This window comes from Camelus ferus, chromosome 25 (genome assembly GCF_009834535.1).
Source record: "Camelus ferus isolate YT-003-E chromosome 25, BCGSAC_Cfer_1.0, whole genome shotgun sequence".
In the NCBI taxonomy this organism is placed as follows: domain Eukaryota; kingdom Metazoa; phylum Chordata; class Mammalia; order Artiodactyla; family Camelidae; genus Camelus; species Camelus ferus.
This window is the reverse complement of record NC_045720.1, coordinates 8,575,943-8,590,467: the sequence shown is the minus strand read 5'-3', so window position 1 is coordinate 8,590,467 and position 14,525 is coordinate 8,575,943. Positions and strand designations below refer to the sequence as shown.

At 45.0% G+C, this 14,525-nt stretch overlaps 1 protein-coding gene across 2 annotated transcripts in view; it reads right to left on the bottom strand.

Annotated features, from left to right (window-relative positions):
* ADCY8 (adenylate cyclase 8) overlaps positions 1-14,525 on the bottom strand; it is a 150,904-nt gene that overhangs the window by 12,098 nt on the left and 124,281 nt on the right. For both annotated transcript variants that reach the window (XM_032467722.1, XM_032467721.1), the window contains 2 exons: positions 14,034-14,112; positions 7,021-7,179 (listed from right to left, as the gene is read on the bottom strand). In XM_032467722.1, the coding sequence (XP_032323613.1) occupies positions 7,021-7,179; positions 14,034-14,112 (238 nt within the window). The remainder of the gene's footprint in view (positions 1-7,020; positions 7,180-14,033; positions 14,113-14,525) is intronic.

Genomic DNA, 14,525 nt, shown 5'->3' with positions numbered 1-14,525 from the left:
CATCTCAGGCTAAAATGAAATAAACCTACAGCAGATCAGACTGCCAGCCAAAATGGGAAAGTCACTACCCAAATACCTGTCTCTGTCTTCCTGGACACCTCTGCAGACAGTGTGGTGACCACGCCCAAGATCACGAGGCTCCTGACTTTCTATGCTTTAGTGATACTACATCTGTTTTTCTTGTGCTTGGCCCCATTATGGATTTATTTTTTGCTTACCTACTATCTTAAATGTTAGTGATTGCTATGGTTCTGCCCTTGACCCTCTGCATGGTTTGAAGTTTACATACTTCCCTGGGCTGTCTCGTTTGCTCTCAGCCAACATTCACATGTGAGTCTCTAAAATCCTATTTCCAATTCAGTTCTCCTTGGGCTTCAAGCTTCTGTGCCTCATGCTGGGCTGCCCTCGCCCTCCTTAAATAATAAATACTGCACCTGTATCTTTCCTCTGCATCTAATCCTGTTTCTGATCCTTCATTCTCTGCCTCAGTCGGTGGCACCAGCATTGACAAGTCATCAAACTTAGAGAGCCTCAGAGTCAACCTTGATACCTTCTTCCCTATCACATCCAGCTTCAGCACTTTGCCAAGTCCATCTGGGTTTCTTTTTGTCTCCTACCTATTTTTGTTGTAACTCTTTGCTTTTTATCAGGCTCTTCCCGTTTTCCTCTTTGACCACTAATCTGCGTGCCTCTTGCTGGGTTCCCTGACTCCAGTCTTGTCCCATCCAAAGGCGTGTTCCATATGGCAGCCAGAGTGATATTTCAAAGATCCAATATTGACCATGCCTCTCCCATTCTTAACGCCCTCCAGTGTCCTGCCCTCAGGACAAAACGCATGTCTATCTCTTCAGCCTCATGGCCTGTGCTTCCCTGTGTTGGACCTTGTGTCCCAGAAGCACCGAAGGATTTGTACCTCTGTGTGCCCATTGCAGCGGATACTGCAGGTGTCCTGCCTGCATTCTCTTTCCAAGGTCCAGCAGTCAGCCAGCCCTGGAGTTTCTTTGCACGGAGTTTTTCTCTGGCCACCAGAGGGCGCTCTGCCCACGTGGGAACTGCAGGCTGAAATCTCCAGAAAATTAACGCCCCCTAGAGAGCCACTCTCAACCAATGACTGATGGGAGCGGGCGTGGAGTCCTCATCCGCTTCCCTTCTTGGGCCAGATAACCCTGAGCTATGCTTTCTACACCATTTCCCCGAGTTCCCCAGTGGGATTCAGCTCCCGTCGCCCACAGAGCGATAAACCTCACTAATGGGTTCTCTTCCTTTCCCTACCTTCCTTCCCACTCCCCTGCCTACCTGGGTGGGCTTCCTGGGACCACCTCCAAGCAAATTAGTTGCACTCAAATCCTTGTCTCAAGGTACATTTCTGAAAGAAGCCAGACAACGACACACATGCTGTCCTGTGTCACACTTCAATGCTTTCATTCTTACTGTCCGTCCCTTGAGGGGACATGTCCTTCCTCCCCTGCAGTTAGCGTCCCTAACCAGCCCGACTCCTGTCTTCTGCCTTCACTAACCACGAGACAGAGCTGCACTGATCTGACTTTTCCATCCACCCAGCTGCAGGCAGGGAACCTGCAGAGTGGTGGGTCTCCACCTACATGGGGGGCCAGGAAGGGGGTTCTGTACTACCGGGCTTGCCATGTGGGAGGAGAAAGCTTATTTGTCTTGGGCAAAACAGGTCCCAGAGGAAATAAGACAGACTGAGGAACTCATGAGCCGCTGGCACAGTGGCTCAATGACTCTGGTCTCCCCAGTCATACCCACTCCGGTGGGGAAGATAGAGTAAGGGATGTGAAAACTCCCTCCCTTATATTTCGCCAGAGGTAGAAGGTATCACAGGAAGTTCGAGTTGGGAATGTGGGAAGAGAGGAGAGGACGACTCCACAGACCCAGTCCCGTGACTTTGGCCAAGGGAGGTGAGTTCTCTGTCCCAGGTTCCTCAGCTGTAAAAGGAGATGCTCACTTCTGCTCTGCTTTTGCCCCTCGTTGCCCTGAGATGCTCTGCACGAAGTTGTCCCTTGACCCTCAGCACCATGGTCAGCGCTGGTTGCTTCCTCCTGGTGGCATGGCTCCTGCCAAGCAGCCTTCTCCTAGGACTTCCACTCTCGCTGGTCCCAGTAACTGCCTAACCCATCGTCCCTTCGGGCCTGGGTTGATACCAACTTCCCAGAACTTTTGACTCCATGAGCCTTTACTGTCCCTTCTTTATCCTTGTTGCTTCCATTAGGGACCCGACAGAAAAGAGGAGGGCACATTTAAATTTAAGTAATTCAAGGAGGGTAATCTACAAAGGGCTTAGTTAGGAAGATGAAGGCAGAGTACAGGGAACCCCTAAGAAACCCCTCAGGAACCCAGGGCTAGTGGCAGTAGAGCTGCCAACCTCCAGGGCTCAAAGGGATGGGAAGACCCCCAAGACAAGGGAGCTGATTTGACACTGGAGGCAGCCTAGCAGTGGCCTTGAGATGAGAGGAGCTGTCAACTTCTGTGGCGGGACACAGCCAGCCTCAGATGACCCCAAGGGAGGGAAGCAAAGGAATAACACCCTGGCCTCCTTCTCCTTCCCGCTCCCTCTGATCTCCTACCCAGTGTCCCTCCATGATGACCCTCAGCTGGTGTCAGAGAGCAGGCAAGGTCACTGACGTGGCCCATGCAGGTTGTCCCCTCCCCTCCAAGACAGCAGGGAGAAGAGGGAGAGGGGGCTTGGAGGGGCACATGGGAGAGCTCCAGCCACCTGTCCACACCTTTAGAGGTGTCCTCGTCACTCAACCTGCTCCAGTCAACTGCTTTGAGTGTGCCATCTGTTTCTTTCTATTTGGGGTTCAAAGAAGATAACAACACTGCACACTGGGGAGGGACTGATGAGTATAGAAAAGCTATTATTGTTTTATTGTCATCCTCTTCTGGCTGGATGTACAGTTTTGGGCTTTGCAGAGGATTTTGAACATATGCACACTCCCCTCTGCTCCCACCTGGAAGCCAAGATGAAGACTTTGGTCTCCTCTTTGCCTAGGGAACCAGAATCCAGTCCTCTAAGGGCCCTGCCTGTCTGATTCCAAGTCCTGTGTGTCTTATACTAAGTGAAGCCACCTCTCTGTAGGGGAGAAGGAATGACTGAGACCTGTTGGCCTCAGGTCTCTGTTCAAACGTCATTTCCTTGGAGAGACCTTCCATCACCCTCCAGTGTAAGGCCCTCTTTCAAATGTGCTATTTAGCTTCTTCTACCTGCATAGAACTTATCACTACCAGGCTCTAGCTTATAAATTTATTCGTTTTAATGTCTGTTTCCCCATGAGAACACATGCCTCATATCAGAAAGGACTTTGCCTTCTTTGTTCACTGTGTGGACTCCAGGATCCAGAATAACAACTGGCATGTGGCTGTCCCTCAAGAAATCTTTGCTTGATGAATGTCTGAATGAATGGGTGGGAGGTGGCGCCATGGTCAGGAAGGAGTAGAAAAAGTAACGAAGGCGCATGTTTATCAAAAATAGCCAGAGGGCTCGGAAAATGTGCCAAGCACCACTTAAGCCTTTTATGCATAATAAACTCATGCAAATGTAGCGTAATGCTGGAAAGTACTGTAGCTTGGAGATGAGGAAAATAAGGTTCAGAGAGGTTCACCACTTGTTCACAGTCACGGAGTCCTGAGGGGAAGAGCTGGGATTCAATCCAAGGCATAGGCTTCCAAGTGCGCCCTATGACTTTTCTACACTGAGCCCGCCTTGCAGCGTCGGGCACTTCCTGTGCTCTTAACCCAGTTTAGTTCTCACACCAACTCAGCAGCTCCTAGCCCCTTCATGCCCTTCTCCCTGCTCACTTGTGGGGGAGGGGGACGACCTGCATCAGTTGGATGAGAAAATGGACTCAGAGAGGTTGAGTATGCTGCCCTAGGTCACACAGCTGGTTAGTGGCAGAGATGAAATTCGGGCTGCAGGGACTGTCTAGCACCAGAGACAGCTGCCCTTGTTGCTGTCTCTTCAGCAGGTCTTAATAAAGCCAGGACAAGCGAGTGGGTTTCTTGGGACTCAGCAATCGCCTGCCTGACACGGATGACCCAGCCCAGCTGGCCCTACCAGCAGGAAAGTCCCTGCCTGGGGTGGTGAGTGCTACTCTAAGCCGAAAGTCCAGTGGAACAGCAGAAGCTGCCAGAGCCTCTGTGTGGGTGATGCAGCCGGAACAGACTTGGACGGGATGTTCCAGAGGGCGAGACTCTGTCTACCGCCCTCTGGATGGTTTGAGCCGTCGCTGGCCGCTGCTCCTCTTTTCTCCTACTCCTGCCCTAACAGCAAGGTGGAGGAGAAAAAAACACAAAATTTGGCTTTGAAGCTCGAATTCCAGCTCACTAAGCTTTGTGACCTTGGGCAGGTTCCTTCACTTCTCTGAGCCTCAGCTGCTTCCTCAGTGAAGTGAGGATAATCATTCTTACCTCCTTGTTGCCCGCATCCGTAAGCACTGCTGCCCCTTGAAAGCTGGGACTGAAATTCACAAATATCCCCGTCAGATATTCAAAGGTTTGTGTCACAGTTCAGATTTGTAGCAAGAGGAGAAGCTAAAAATGCCTCTCATGGAAGCAGAGCATGAAATTGGGAGTCCTTGCAGGTCGCAGCAGTCCTGCTTCTGCCTATCACCCCTTCCCATGGGGCACTACTCGGTCTGTGTCTCTTACACACACACACACACACACAGACACATACACACACGCCTAGGTCTTGCCAAACTCCTGGGGCAGCACAGATGGAAGAAATCCGATAGCCTGGATGTGAGTTTACCTAAATAAAGGCACAGCATGGACCTCTCTGAGCCCGTTTCCTCATCACTAACTTGGGGTTGACAGCACTCTCCTCTTAAGGCTGTTAATAGAATGCAAGATCATTTCCATCAGTTGCCTATCTCAGTGCCTGGTGCACAGGAGGCGTGCTGTCCATGGCATTGCCTCATAATATGGAAATTCTCCAGGTGATGTGAAACTTTCTGTGGTTATGCCTAGCTGAGTGTGACCTGTTTAAACATTTATAAAACCTCAGATAAGCATGACATGGTGTTCTATTGAAAATGTCTTACATGTAGGATGGAGGCTCAACCTGACATTTATTTTTCTCAGTCGGGGTTTGACTTGAATAACAGCCAATGACCTGGAGTCTTGGCATCTCTGGTTGGTCTCCTTCCTTTTCAGGATGAAGCCAGTTCGTTCCTGCTCTTCCCCACTGGTCCTAAATACCTCCTTGTTTTGGTATCTTGATTGAAAAGCAGTTTTCCTTTCATTTCTTTGTGGGTTTTCCCTCAGAGGGCTCCAGTGTTTCATCTGCTCCTTCTGGTGGTTGTGGTTGATGCACATCAAAATTCTCCCTCTTTTTTTGGCTTCGGCAAGAAGCCCTTTCAACAAAGCCCCTGACTTTAAGGAGCCTTAGGGAAACCAGGCCTGAACCCAGTTCCAGAGAACTCCATCTGTTGAGGGTGTTTGGTGACTTGATCTGCATCCAAGAGACTCTGAAGGGCCTGAGCTCATCAAGAACTGATCATTCAAGCAGCAGATGACTCATCCCCACAGCTTCTCTCCTGTTGGTCTTTTTTTTTTCAGAAGCTTGGATAGGAAATGGACCCTGTAGGTCTCTCCCAGTTCTACCCTAAGGCAAGGGCCATAAACCCAAATGTCCTCAGAGGACCAGCAGGTAACATAAGGGTCAGGATATGGATGGGTCAACTGGAAAGCCCATTCCATGCCTAAAGGCATCAAATCCACACATCTAAAGAAATAAGCAAACCAACCAACGAACTGACCGCTGTCCCAGCCTGCTGGCTTGCCGGTCAGATTTGTCTCAGAGTCACCCAATTTGTGATCTATGTTCTCTGGATTTCTCCTCCCCTGTTTAGCTCAGTTTGAAAAACCTATATTGGAAGGGTTGTCCTAGTGTGGTCTTCTAGACAAACCACCTTGCCTTCGTAGCATCCTTGCCAAAGATTTCCCTCTCCCCACTTGAGTGCTTCAGCAAGGAAACTCACCATTCCAGTTCATTCACAAGCCTTTAATGAGCAGGACCACAGCGTAGGCACATTGGGCCCTAAGAGGTCAATGATGACCAAGGCTGCTGTGGTCCCTGCCCTTGTGGGTCTCCCAGTCTTGTGGGGATGAGGCAGCCTGTTGGTTCCATCACCACAAGGTTCCTCTTAATGCACAGCACAGTGTCCCCTGTGGACTGTTGACAGTCCTGGGTCTCCCCCCTGGAGTCTTACAGAGGAAGGTCAGTCCCTCTCATGGGATAACCCTCAGGTATTTAAAGGCATCTTTCACTTTCCTCTCGAGTTACCTTTTTCTGGATGGTTAGAGAGTGAACCAGATGGTTTTATTTTTTATTTTTTCATTTCTCACATCTACTCCATTAGCAAATCCCATTGATTCCAGCTGGTAAAGGTCCCTGGAATTCATCCACTTCTCCCCACCTCCACTGCCATCATCCCAGGTCTCCTCACCGGGCCATTTCCTGGGCTATTTTAGGGTCTCCTAACTGGCTTCTGATCTTGTGACCCTCCTACCCACTCTCTACCAGCAGCCAATCTGATTAGGTTACACTTAAACCTTCCAAAGGCCCTGATTGCACTTAAAAGTGTGCCCCAAACCCTACCATAGTCCGTAAGACCCAACTCCCGGTGTTGGCCTGGGTTTTCCACACATCACTCATTCACCACCCTTCACCCTTGGAATGTGTCAAATAGGGTACTCCCCAAACTCATGTCCACCAGGAACCTCAGAATGTGCCCTTATTCAGAAATAGGGTTTTTGCAAATGTCATTAGGTTAAGATGAGGTCATACTGGATAGAGAGAGCTCCAAATCTAATGTCTGGTGTCCTTCTAAGAAGACAAGAGGACACACGTCCTTATAAGGAGGGAGAAGGCCATGTGATCAAGGCAGAGATCAGAGTGATGTGGCCGTGGAATTCTCCCAGAGCTTGGGATCAATGTGCCCAGCTGTGTGCCTGCCATGGCCACCCTTCCTCGGGGACCAGACCAGCCTGGCTCACCTCGTTGTCCCGGTCCTTCTCCAGGAAGTGGCGGGCCACGTGGCTGGGCAGGATGTTCCGCAGCATGTTCTCGTTGTGCTCCCTCAGCTCCTTCATCTCGTTGATCTCCTCTTTGGCCTGCACTCGCCAAAGGAAGTCCAGGCGGGCGGTGTACTCCAGCTGCAGTTCAGGAGAGAAGGGGAAGGCCAGGCTTCAGGCACGCACATGCGGGAGGCGGGGAAGGCTTCTCCTGAACCCTTCGCAAGCGACAGAGGGCCTGAGATGAATGTTTTGGGGGGGCCTTCTGCCTGACATTAAGAGATCGGAGGCTGACCAAATTTCACAGGGCTGTGTACCCACTCCCCTCCTCCCCCGCCCTTCCCAGCATTGTGGCACCTATGATTCTGTAATTGTTTGTGTGATTATCTGATAATGTCTCTGTCCTCTACCGTATCGTAGGTGCTACAAGGTCAGCTTTCACCAGCTCAACATTACACCCTCACCACGTAGCAACGTGCCTGGCACAGGGCAGGTGTTCAATCAGTATTTGTTGACTCAACAAATAAGTTATAATAATGCAGCCAGCTAACACTTAAATGGTGCTCATTGTGCCTCAGGCCTCTTCTAAGGAATACACATATATTAACTCCTTTCATCTGTACAACAACCTTAACAGGAAGGTATTATTATCAGTTCTTATTTTACAGATGAGAAAATTGAAGCAAACATGGTTAAGTCACTTGACCAAAGTCACACATGAGTTAGTGGGGAAGCCAGGATTGGAGCTTAACTCCAGAGGACAGTTCCAGAGTCTGAGTTCAATCACCAGGCAATAAGGAAGAAATGAATGGGCTAATAATGGAAAGGTTGGGGATTTAGTTGGGAGACGAATATGGCTTAGCGTTCTGGTCTCACATTTAAACACTGTAAACTGGACTAGTGACTTCATCTCAGTTTCCTCATCTCTAAAATTGGGATGAACACTCATGACCATGCAAAATTGGAACAGAAATTATTTCCAATGTTACAGGGAGACCACATGACTCATAGCAGGTGCTCAATACACATTAGTTCCCTCTCGTCCTACCTTCCCTTTGCATTGGAAAGGGGACAGCTTCCTTCCTAAAGAGCCTCACAAACCATATTTACCACAGCTTTGGGGATGTCATTATTTCAAAGTCCTTAACTGTTGAAATGAACAACATGCACCATTAAACACATGGTTAGATGCCCTGAATTCAAGGGCTTAACTTCAACTAGTTCTTTTCTTTGTCTTATGTGAAAGTCTCAGTGGATGGTAAAAATAGAAAAAGAGAGAGGTGCAAGGTTATTCATTCAGCAGAATTTACAATAGCAAATGCTGGAAGCAATCCAAGCGTTCATTCTGTTGGTTGAATAAGCTATTATATACAGCCTATAAAAAATGGAGACTATTTCTCTATGTGTACTTCGACGGGCTGGTTGGTCTCCAAGGTGAAGAAACACATGTATAGTATGATGCCATTGACCTAAGGAAAGAAGATAAGACATCTCTCTGTACACACATATATATGTAAATATTTCTTTATTTATTGAAAAATTGAAGCATAAAAATAAAAAGTAAAAAGCCATAAAAAATTATTACTGATGAGATGAGAGAGGGAGGGAATAAGGTGGAGGAAGATGGATAGAATTTAAACACTAAAAATTGTATGTTGTTCTATAAACCTGACTTTTCAACCATGGATGTATTTTACTTAATTACAAAACTAAATGGATGTTTTTAAAAGCTCTGTGAAAACAAACACATCGCAGAGTACTAACCACTATACGATCACGGCCTGTGAAAACAAACAAATGAAACTATGTGGACAACTACACACAGAAACGATTCCAAATGCCTTTTAACACAAGAATTTGATGGCACATTTGTAGAGGGACATACTCTAAGGATAAAAAGAGCTCAAAAAGGAACTTAAAACTGTTTAGAACGATCACCTTGTGGGTGGTAGTGTTTGTATTATCATTGTTAGACTATTGTATCTGAATTGTAGGATAAAGCAAATGGGTAATTGCGTTGGTGTCACTGAGAACTTGAATTCTGAGGAAGGGAAAAAGGCGATGCAGACACAAGATTGACAAGGCTGAGGCACAAGTCTTTGGTCCTATGAAAACTGGAAAGTATCACTATGAACTAATGACTTATGTCAATTTCCTGGCTCTGTCTACTGAAATCAAGGCCCAGAAACAATGAAAACCTAGTAGCAAAGAACAGTCCCAGAGTTCAGATTCTGGTTTCAAAATATCAATTCCAACAAAAATGAACTTGCACTTTTTGCACAAAAGGCTGAAATTTAGGGAAGAAATTGTGCAAGCGTGGAACATTATTTTATAGCAGAAAGCAAGTAGACCACCAGAGACAGCTGGGGATTACGTTGTAAGGAATGTGCCCTGACTTGTCAAAGATGTGATAAGTTGAACTTTAATAAGTAATCATTGCAATGGATCAAAACACAAGAAATAGGTTAAAATGCGTAAGTTCATAATGACACTTAAAAAGCAAAAGCTCGCTGATCACATCTGGATGATGCTTGGGAACAAACTTATTGGGAAACTTGGAACAAATTTATAGGGAAAGAATTAAGCAATTACCCTGCCTTTGCCTTATGAGCTGTACTTGGAGGTAACAATTAGTTGGCGAGGAAAAGGTTCTTGTTAAAAATGCACTGCAGCTAACAAATTGTGAAGTATTGATAGGATTCGAACATCACCACCCATGAAATAAATGAATGGAGGCTATTATTATATATTATATATTATATACTATATAATATATATTATATTATTATAGCTGCTAATATCACAAAAAGAGAGACAAGCAGACATTGCATGTCTTTTAATAGTAGTTCATGAAATCAACCAATTAAATATTTTTGCAGAGAAAACTTGAGCTTCAATCTCAACAAGTTGCTAGACATAACTACCGATATAGGAATAACAAAGGACAGAGGAATGTATTAAATACCCATAGAGGATGCAATAAAAAAACTCTAGGAAGAGAGACATTCTAGAGGTCAGATGGTCTCACAAAATATTGCAAGAAAAAAAAAGATGGAGGGTGATCCAATAGATTAAAAGAGAATTAAGAGGCATATCAACTAATGGCAACATATAGACTTAAGTCAGATCCTAATTTAAACTTGAAAAAATAAACTAATTCGGTAATTGAAACACTGCCTAAAGATTTGGAGATATTAAAGGATTACTGTTTTATTTTTTAGATGTGTTAGCAGTACTGTGATTAGGCTAAAATTCTCTTTTAGATGCATATTGAAATATTTACAGAAGGAACCCTACTTCAAAATGACACCTGCACCCCAAAGTTCATAGCAGCACTATTTACAATAGCCAAGACATGGAAACAGCCTAAATGTCCATCAACAGATGACCGGATAAAGAAGATGTGGTATATTTATACAATGGAATACTATTCAGCCATAAAAACCGACAACATAACACCATCTGCAGCAACATGAATGTTCCTGGAGAATGTCATTCTAAGTGAAGTAAGCCAGAAAGAGAAAGAAAAATACCATATGAGATCACTCATATGAGGAATCTAAAAAAAAAGAACATAAATAAAAACACACTCATAGACATAGAGTACAAACTTGTGGTTGCCAAGGGGGCGGGGGGTGGGAAGGGACAGACTGGGATTTCAAAATGTAGAATAGACAAACAAGATTATACTGTATAGCACAGGGAAATATATACAAGATCTTGTGATAGCTCACAGTGAAAAAAAAAGTGACAATGAATATATGTATGTTCATATATAACTGAAAAATTGTGCTCTACACTGGAATTTGACACAACATTGTAAAATGACTATAAGAAAAAGTTTCAATAAGAAAAAGTTAAAAAAAATAAAAGCACCCCATTGTTTGCATGTTTTATGCCAGGCTCCTATCACATGATGATAACGAACGCTGGCAGAGTTCTTGCCTTGGACCAGGCACTGTTCTAAGCACTTTAATCATACTGAAGGTCATTTAATCACACAAGAGCTCCACAAGGAGGTACTTACTTTTTATGCCCATTTCACAGCTGAGGAAATGGAGGCACAGGAAAGCGAAGTCAAGCGGCCAAGATCTCACAAATAGAGTCTGGCTTTGAACTCAAGGCATTGTGACTCCAAGCTTGCTTTGGCTTTTAACCTCTACACTCTATGTACATGACCTCATTCAGCTGTTCTCCAATTCTTGATAGATAGCTGTTAGCCCTTTCACTTTACAGGTAAAGAAATGGCAGATCTGGGAGGCTGAGCATCTCAAGGTCACCTGTTCTCCCAGTAGCATCACTGGGATGCAAACCAAGAATATTTGGTCCATTTTATCCCTGGATGGTGACTAACATCTGAATGCTTTATACACTCATGATGAGTACTCTAGGATTCTGCTATTCTTAAAGTTGAAAATTTTATTAAAAAAAAAAATAGGTTCCATGGCTTGGGTCTTTCTTTCTAAGCGGCACAATTCCAGTGCCCGTCTTTATCAGACCCGGAAGTAAGTGCCGGGGCTCTGACTTCATTAACCTCTGTCTCCGTGCAGGGGTATGACTTCCTGTGCTATAAATGGAGATGCTGAAGCAAAGCCTAAACCGCACAGCTGCAAGCGAATTAGGCACGAGGCGGGAAGCACCCGACTGCTCCCCGTGTCCGATGTTCAGAATATTCACCTGCCTTGGAGGAGGAGGAAGTGTTTGGCATATCGCTTCCACATATGTGCAAGATGAAATCTCCCAATTATTCCGTTACATAACCGCCTCCGTCACTCTGGAGACGTAAAATTACACACGCTCCCACCAGGCTGCTGCCGCGTACCAGGCATCAGCGGGGATTACTCAGCCTTTAATGAAAATAGAGGGCCTCTGAGTCACAGAGGGAAGACGGTGGAAGCAGTTAGCAAACTCAGGAGTGGACAGACTTGATCCGGATGAACAGGACTCTGACAGATGCTATGAATAGGTGGCACTCAAGCATCCTCTAACAGACAGTGAATGGACCTAGAAGAGCATTTGGCTTCCTGTTTCTGTCTGGTTCTCATTATTGGCTTTGTGACCTCAAGTGACTTGAGTCTCTGCTGCTGCCTTGGGACCAGATAGATAATAATACTTTCTCTGTTTGTCTCAGACGCTTGCTTTCAAAGAAAAATATTAATAGCTCACAATTTTTGAGCACTTAGTCTACGTGCAAACCACTGGGAGAAGTATAATTGTATTCTTGTATAGTACTATAACAAGCCCATAGAATTTGTTATCACACCCATTTTTTACACACCTTTATTGTGGTATGATTCCTGTATAGTAAACTACACGTATTTCAGGTGTACGATCTGACAAATTTTGATGGATGTATACACTCATGAAACCACCACCACAATCAAGACAGCTAACCTTTCCATCACTCTGTCACACCCATGTTATAGGTGAGAAAAGTGAGACTCAGAAAGTTAAGCAAATGACTGAAGGTCCTGTAGCTACTGAGTGGCAGAGTTGGGGTCTGAATATTACCCACCCCACTCCAAAACTTGTATCTGTAACTGCTACAGTCACGGGGGATGTGGTTATGTAATTTCAAAACCTTTGGAAAGTTGATAACAAAAAAGAAAAATATCAGATGACACTTAAGTATTCAGGCCCTCACTATTCCCTTATACACTCATACTTTATACACATTCTTCATGTGATTAGGTTATCTGGTTTCCCAGGAGAAGTGGAGAATAGAATAACTTGAATTAGACTGTTAGAAGGGTTTTGAGGAAAGAGGCACTGATGGGGCACAAAGTAATTCCCTAAGGTGACAGAGCAAATACATCCATCTTATTATGGAATGAGGACCCCCTACTCTGAATGTGCTCTCCCGTCACTGTCTCCAAGAATGTCTCACTTGTCAGTGTGTTGGAACGTACGTTATGTTTCTCTATAGACTTGCCTTGTCTGATTCTGTCTCCACAGCTCCCAAATGGGTTGTCATTTACACATCAGACAAAGCAGTTCTCTCCGCAAAACAGAAGCCATCAAGGAGTGGAAGACATGGCCCCAGCTCTCACAGTTAACCAGAAAGACCTAAATGTAGGAATTCTGCAAATGGCCAGACTTTGACATTTGGCTGACTGTTTCACCATACGTTCAGCTAAAATTGAAAAGCAAGTGAAAGTCATATGGCAGGATTGAATGCCCTTGGCTGTTGTGATGATTTGCAGATAATTCTTTTCTGTCTTTCCCCAGTCTAGAAAGTGGGCAGGTGGGCTTTGGAGACAGATCTGGGTTTGAATTCTACATTTCTCACTTACTGGCTGAGCAGCTGGACTTTTTTCATCTGTAAAACAGGATTGATAATCATGACCATTCCTGATCGTTGAGAGGATTAAATGAGAAAATAGGAGTGAAATGCTAGGCACACAGTAGGAGCTTGATATATGTTAATTCTTGTCCCCCTTTCTTGAATTGACAAGTTTTATTCACTGTTTTCCCCCCTTGACTACACTTTTCCATCCCGCTTTATTACAAACAACTTTGTGTATGTATCTCTAGGTTCCTGAGGTTTTGGGCTGTTTCATCTCTGCTTTTTCAGGGTTCATTTCCTCCCTGTTTCCATGGTGATTTCTCAGTGATATGTTTCTATTTCTGCTCTGGCTGTTAGTCTTCCTGTTTTGTTTTTCTCTGTTCTTGATTACTTTTTTTTTGAAGTGCACATAGACCAAAGAAAGATGGACTGGGCTCCAGAGCACAGCTGTTTTTTTTTTTTTTTTGGACAATGATCTCATTGAAAGAGATACACCTAAAGGGAGTGAAAACCATACTGCTCTCCAAATTATCTGCATTTAGTTTTTTATTAAGTGGTACATGTTAGGAATTGATTCATTAAGAATCACAACCTCCTGCAAGCAACTAAAAGCCATTTATTGCAGAGATGAGTGGAGGTCTCTCGGGCCAATTTTACAGCAATGGGGATGCTGGGTAACCAAGGTAATCAGAGGAAAACGTCAGATTACCTGCTGTCCATGGTAGAACACAGCGAGGAGGAACATGGCCATCAGCAGCAGCGATGCCTCCTTGGTCCCCAGGAAATCTCTGTTGAAAGAAGAAGTGCAAATGGTGGCATGGTTACTGACAACCATGGAGGGATTTCAAGGACACTCTCTAGGAAACTGATGCTCAGACTGACATTGGATAAAAAGAAAGAAGCAGTTGTTTTCTGAGCATGCAGTATGTGATAAGGTCTGCTCCCAGGACGTTCACACAGGCTAATTCAGAAATCAGTTGTCCCCCACGGTATGAGATCATGTAGGTCTCACCTGGTGGAAGACTCTAGAATCCAGCAACTAGACAATGCTCTCACATTAATAGTGATGTATTCTATTTGCAGAACACTTTTTCTAGATTTCAAAGAGCTCTTATACTTTCTTGTCACAAAAATCCATGTGAAGACAAGCATTCCCTCTTTTTCTTTAGATGTTATCCTATTTAAGAGGTGGGTATATAGT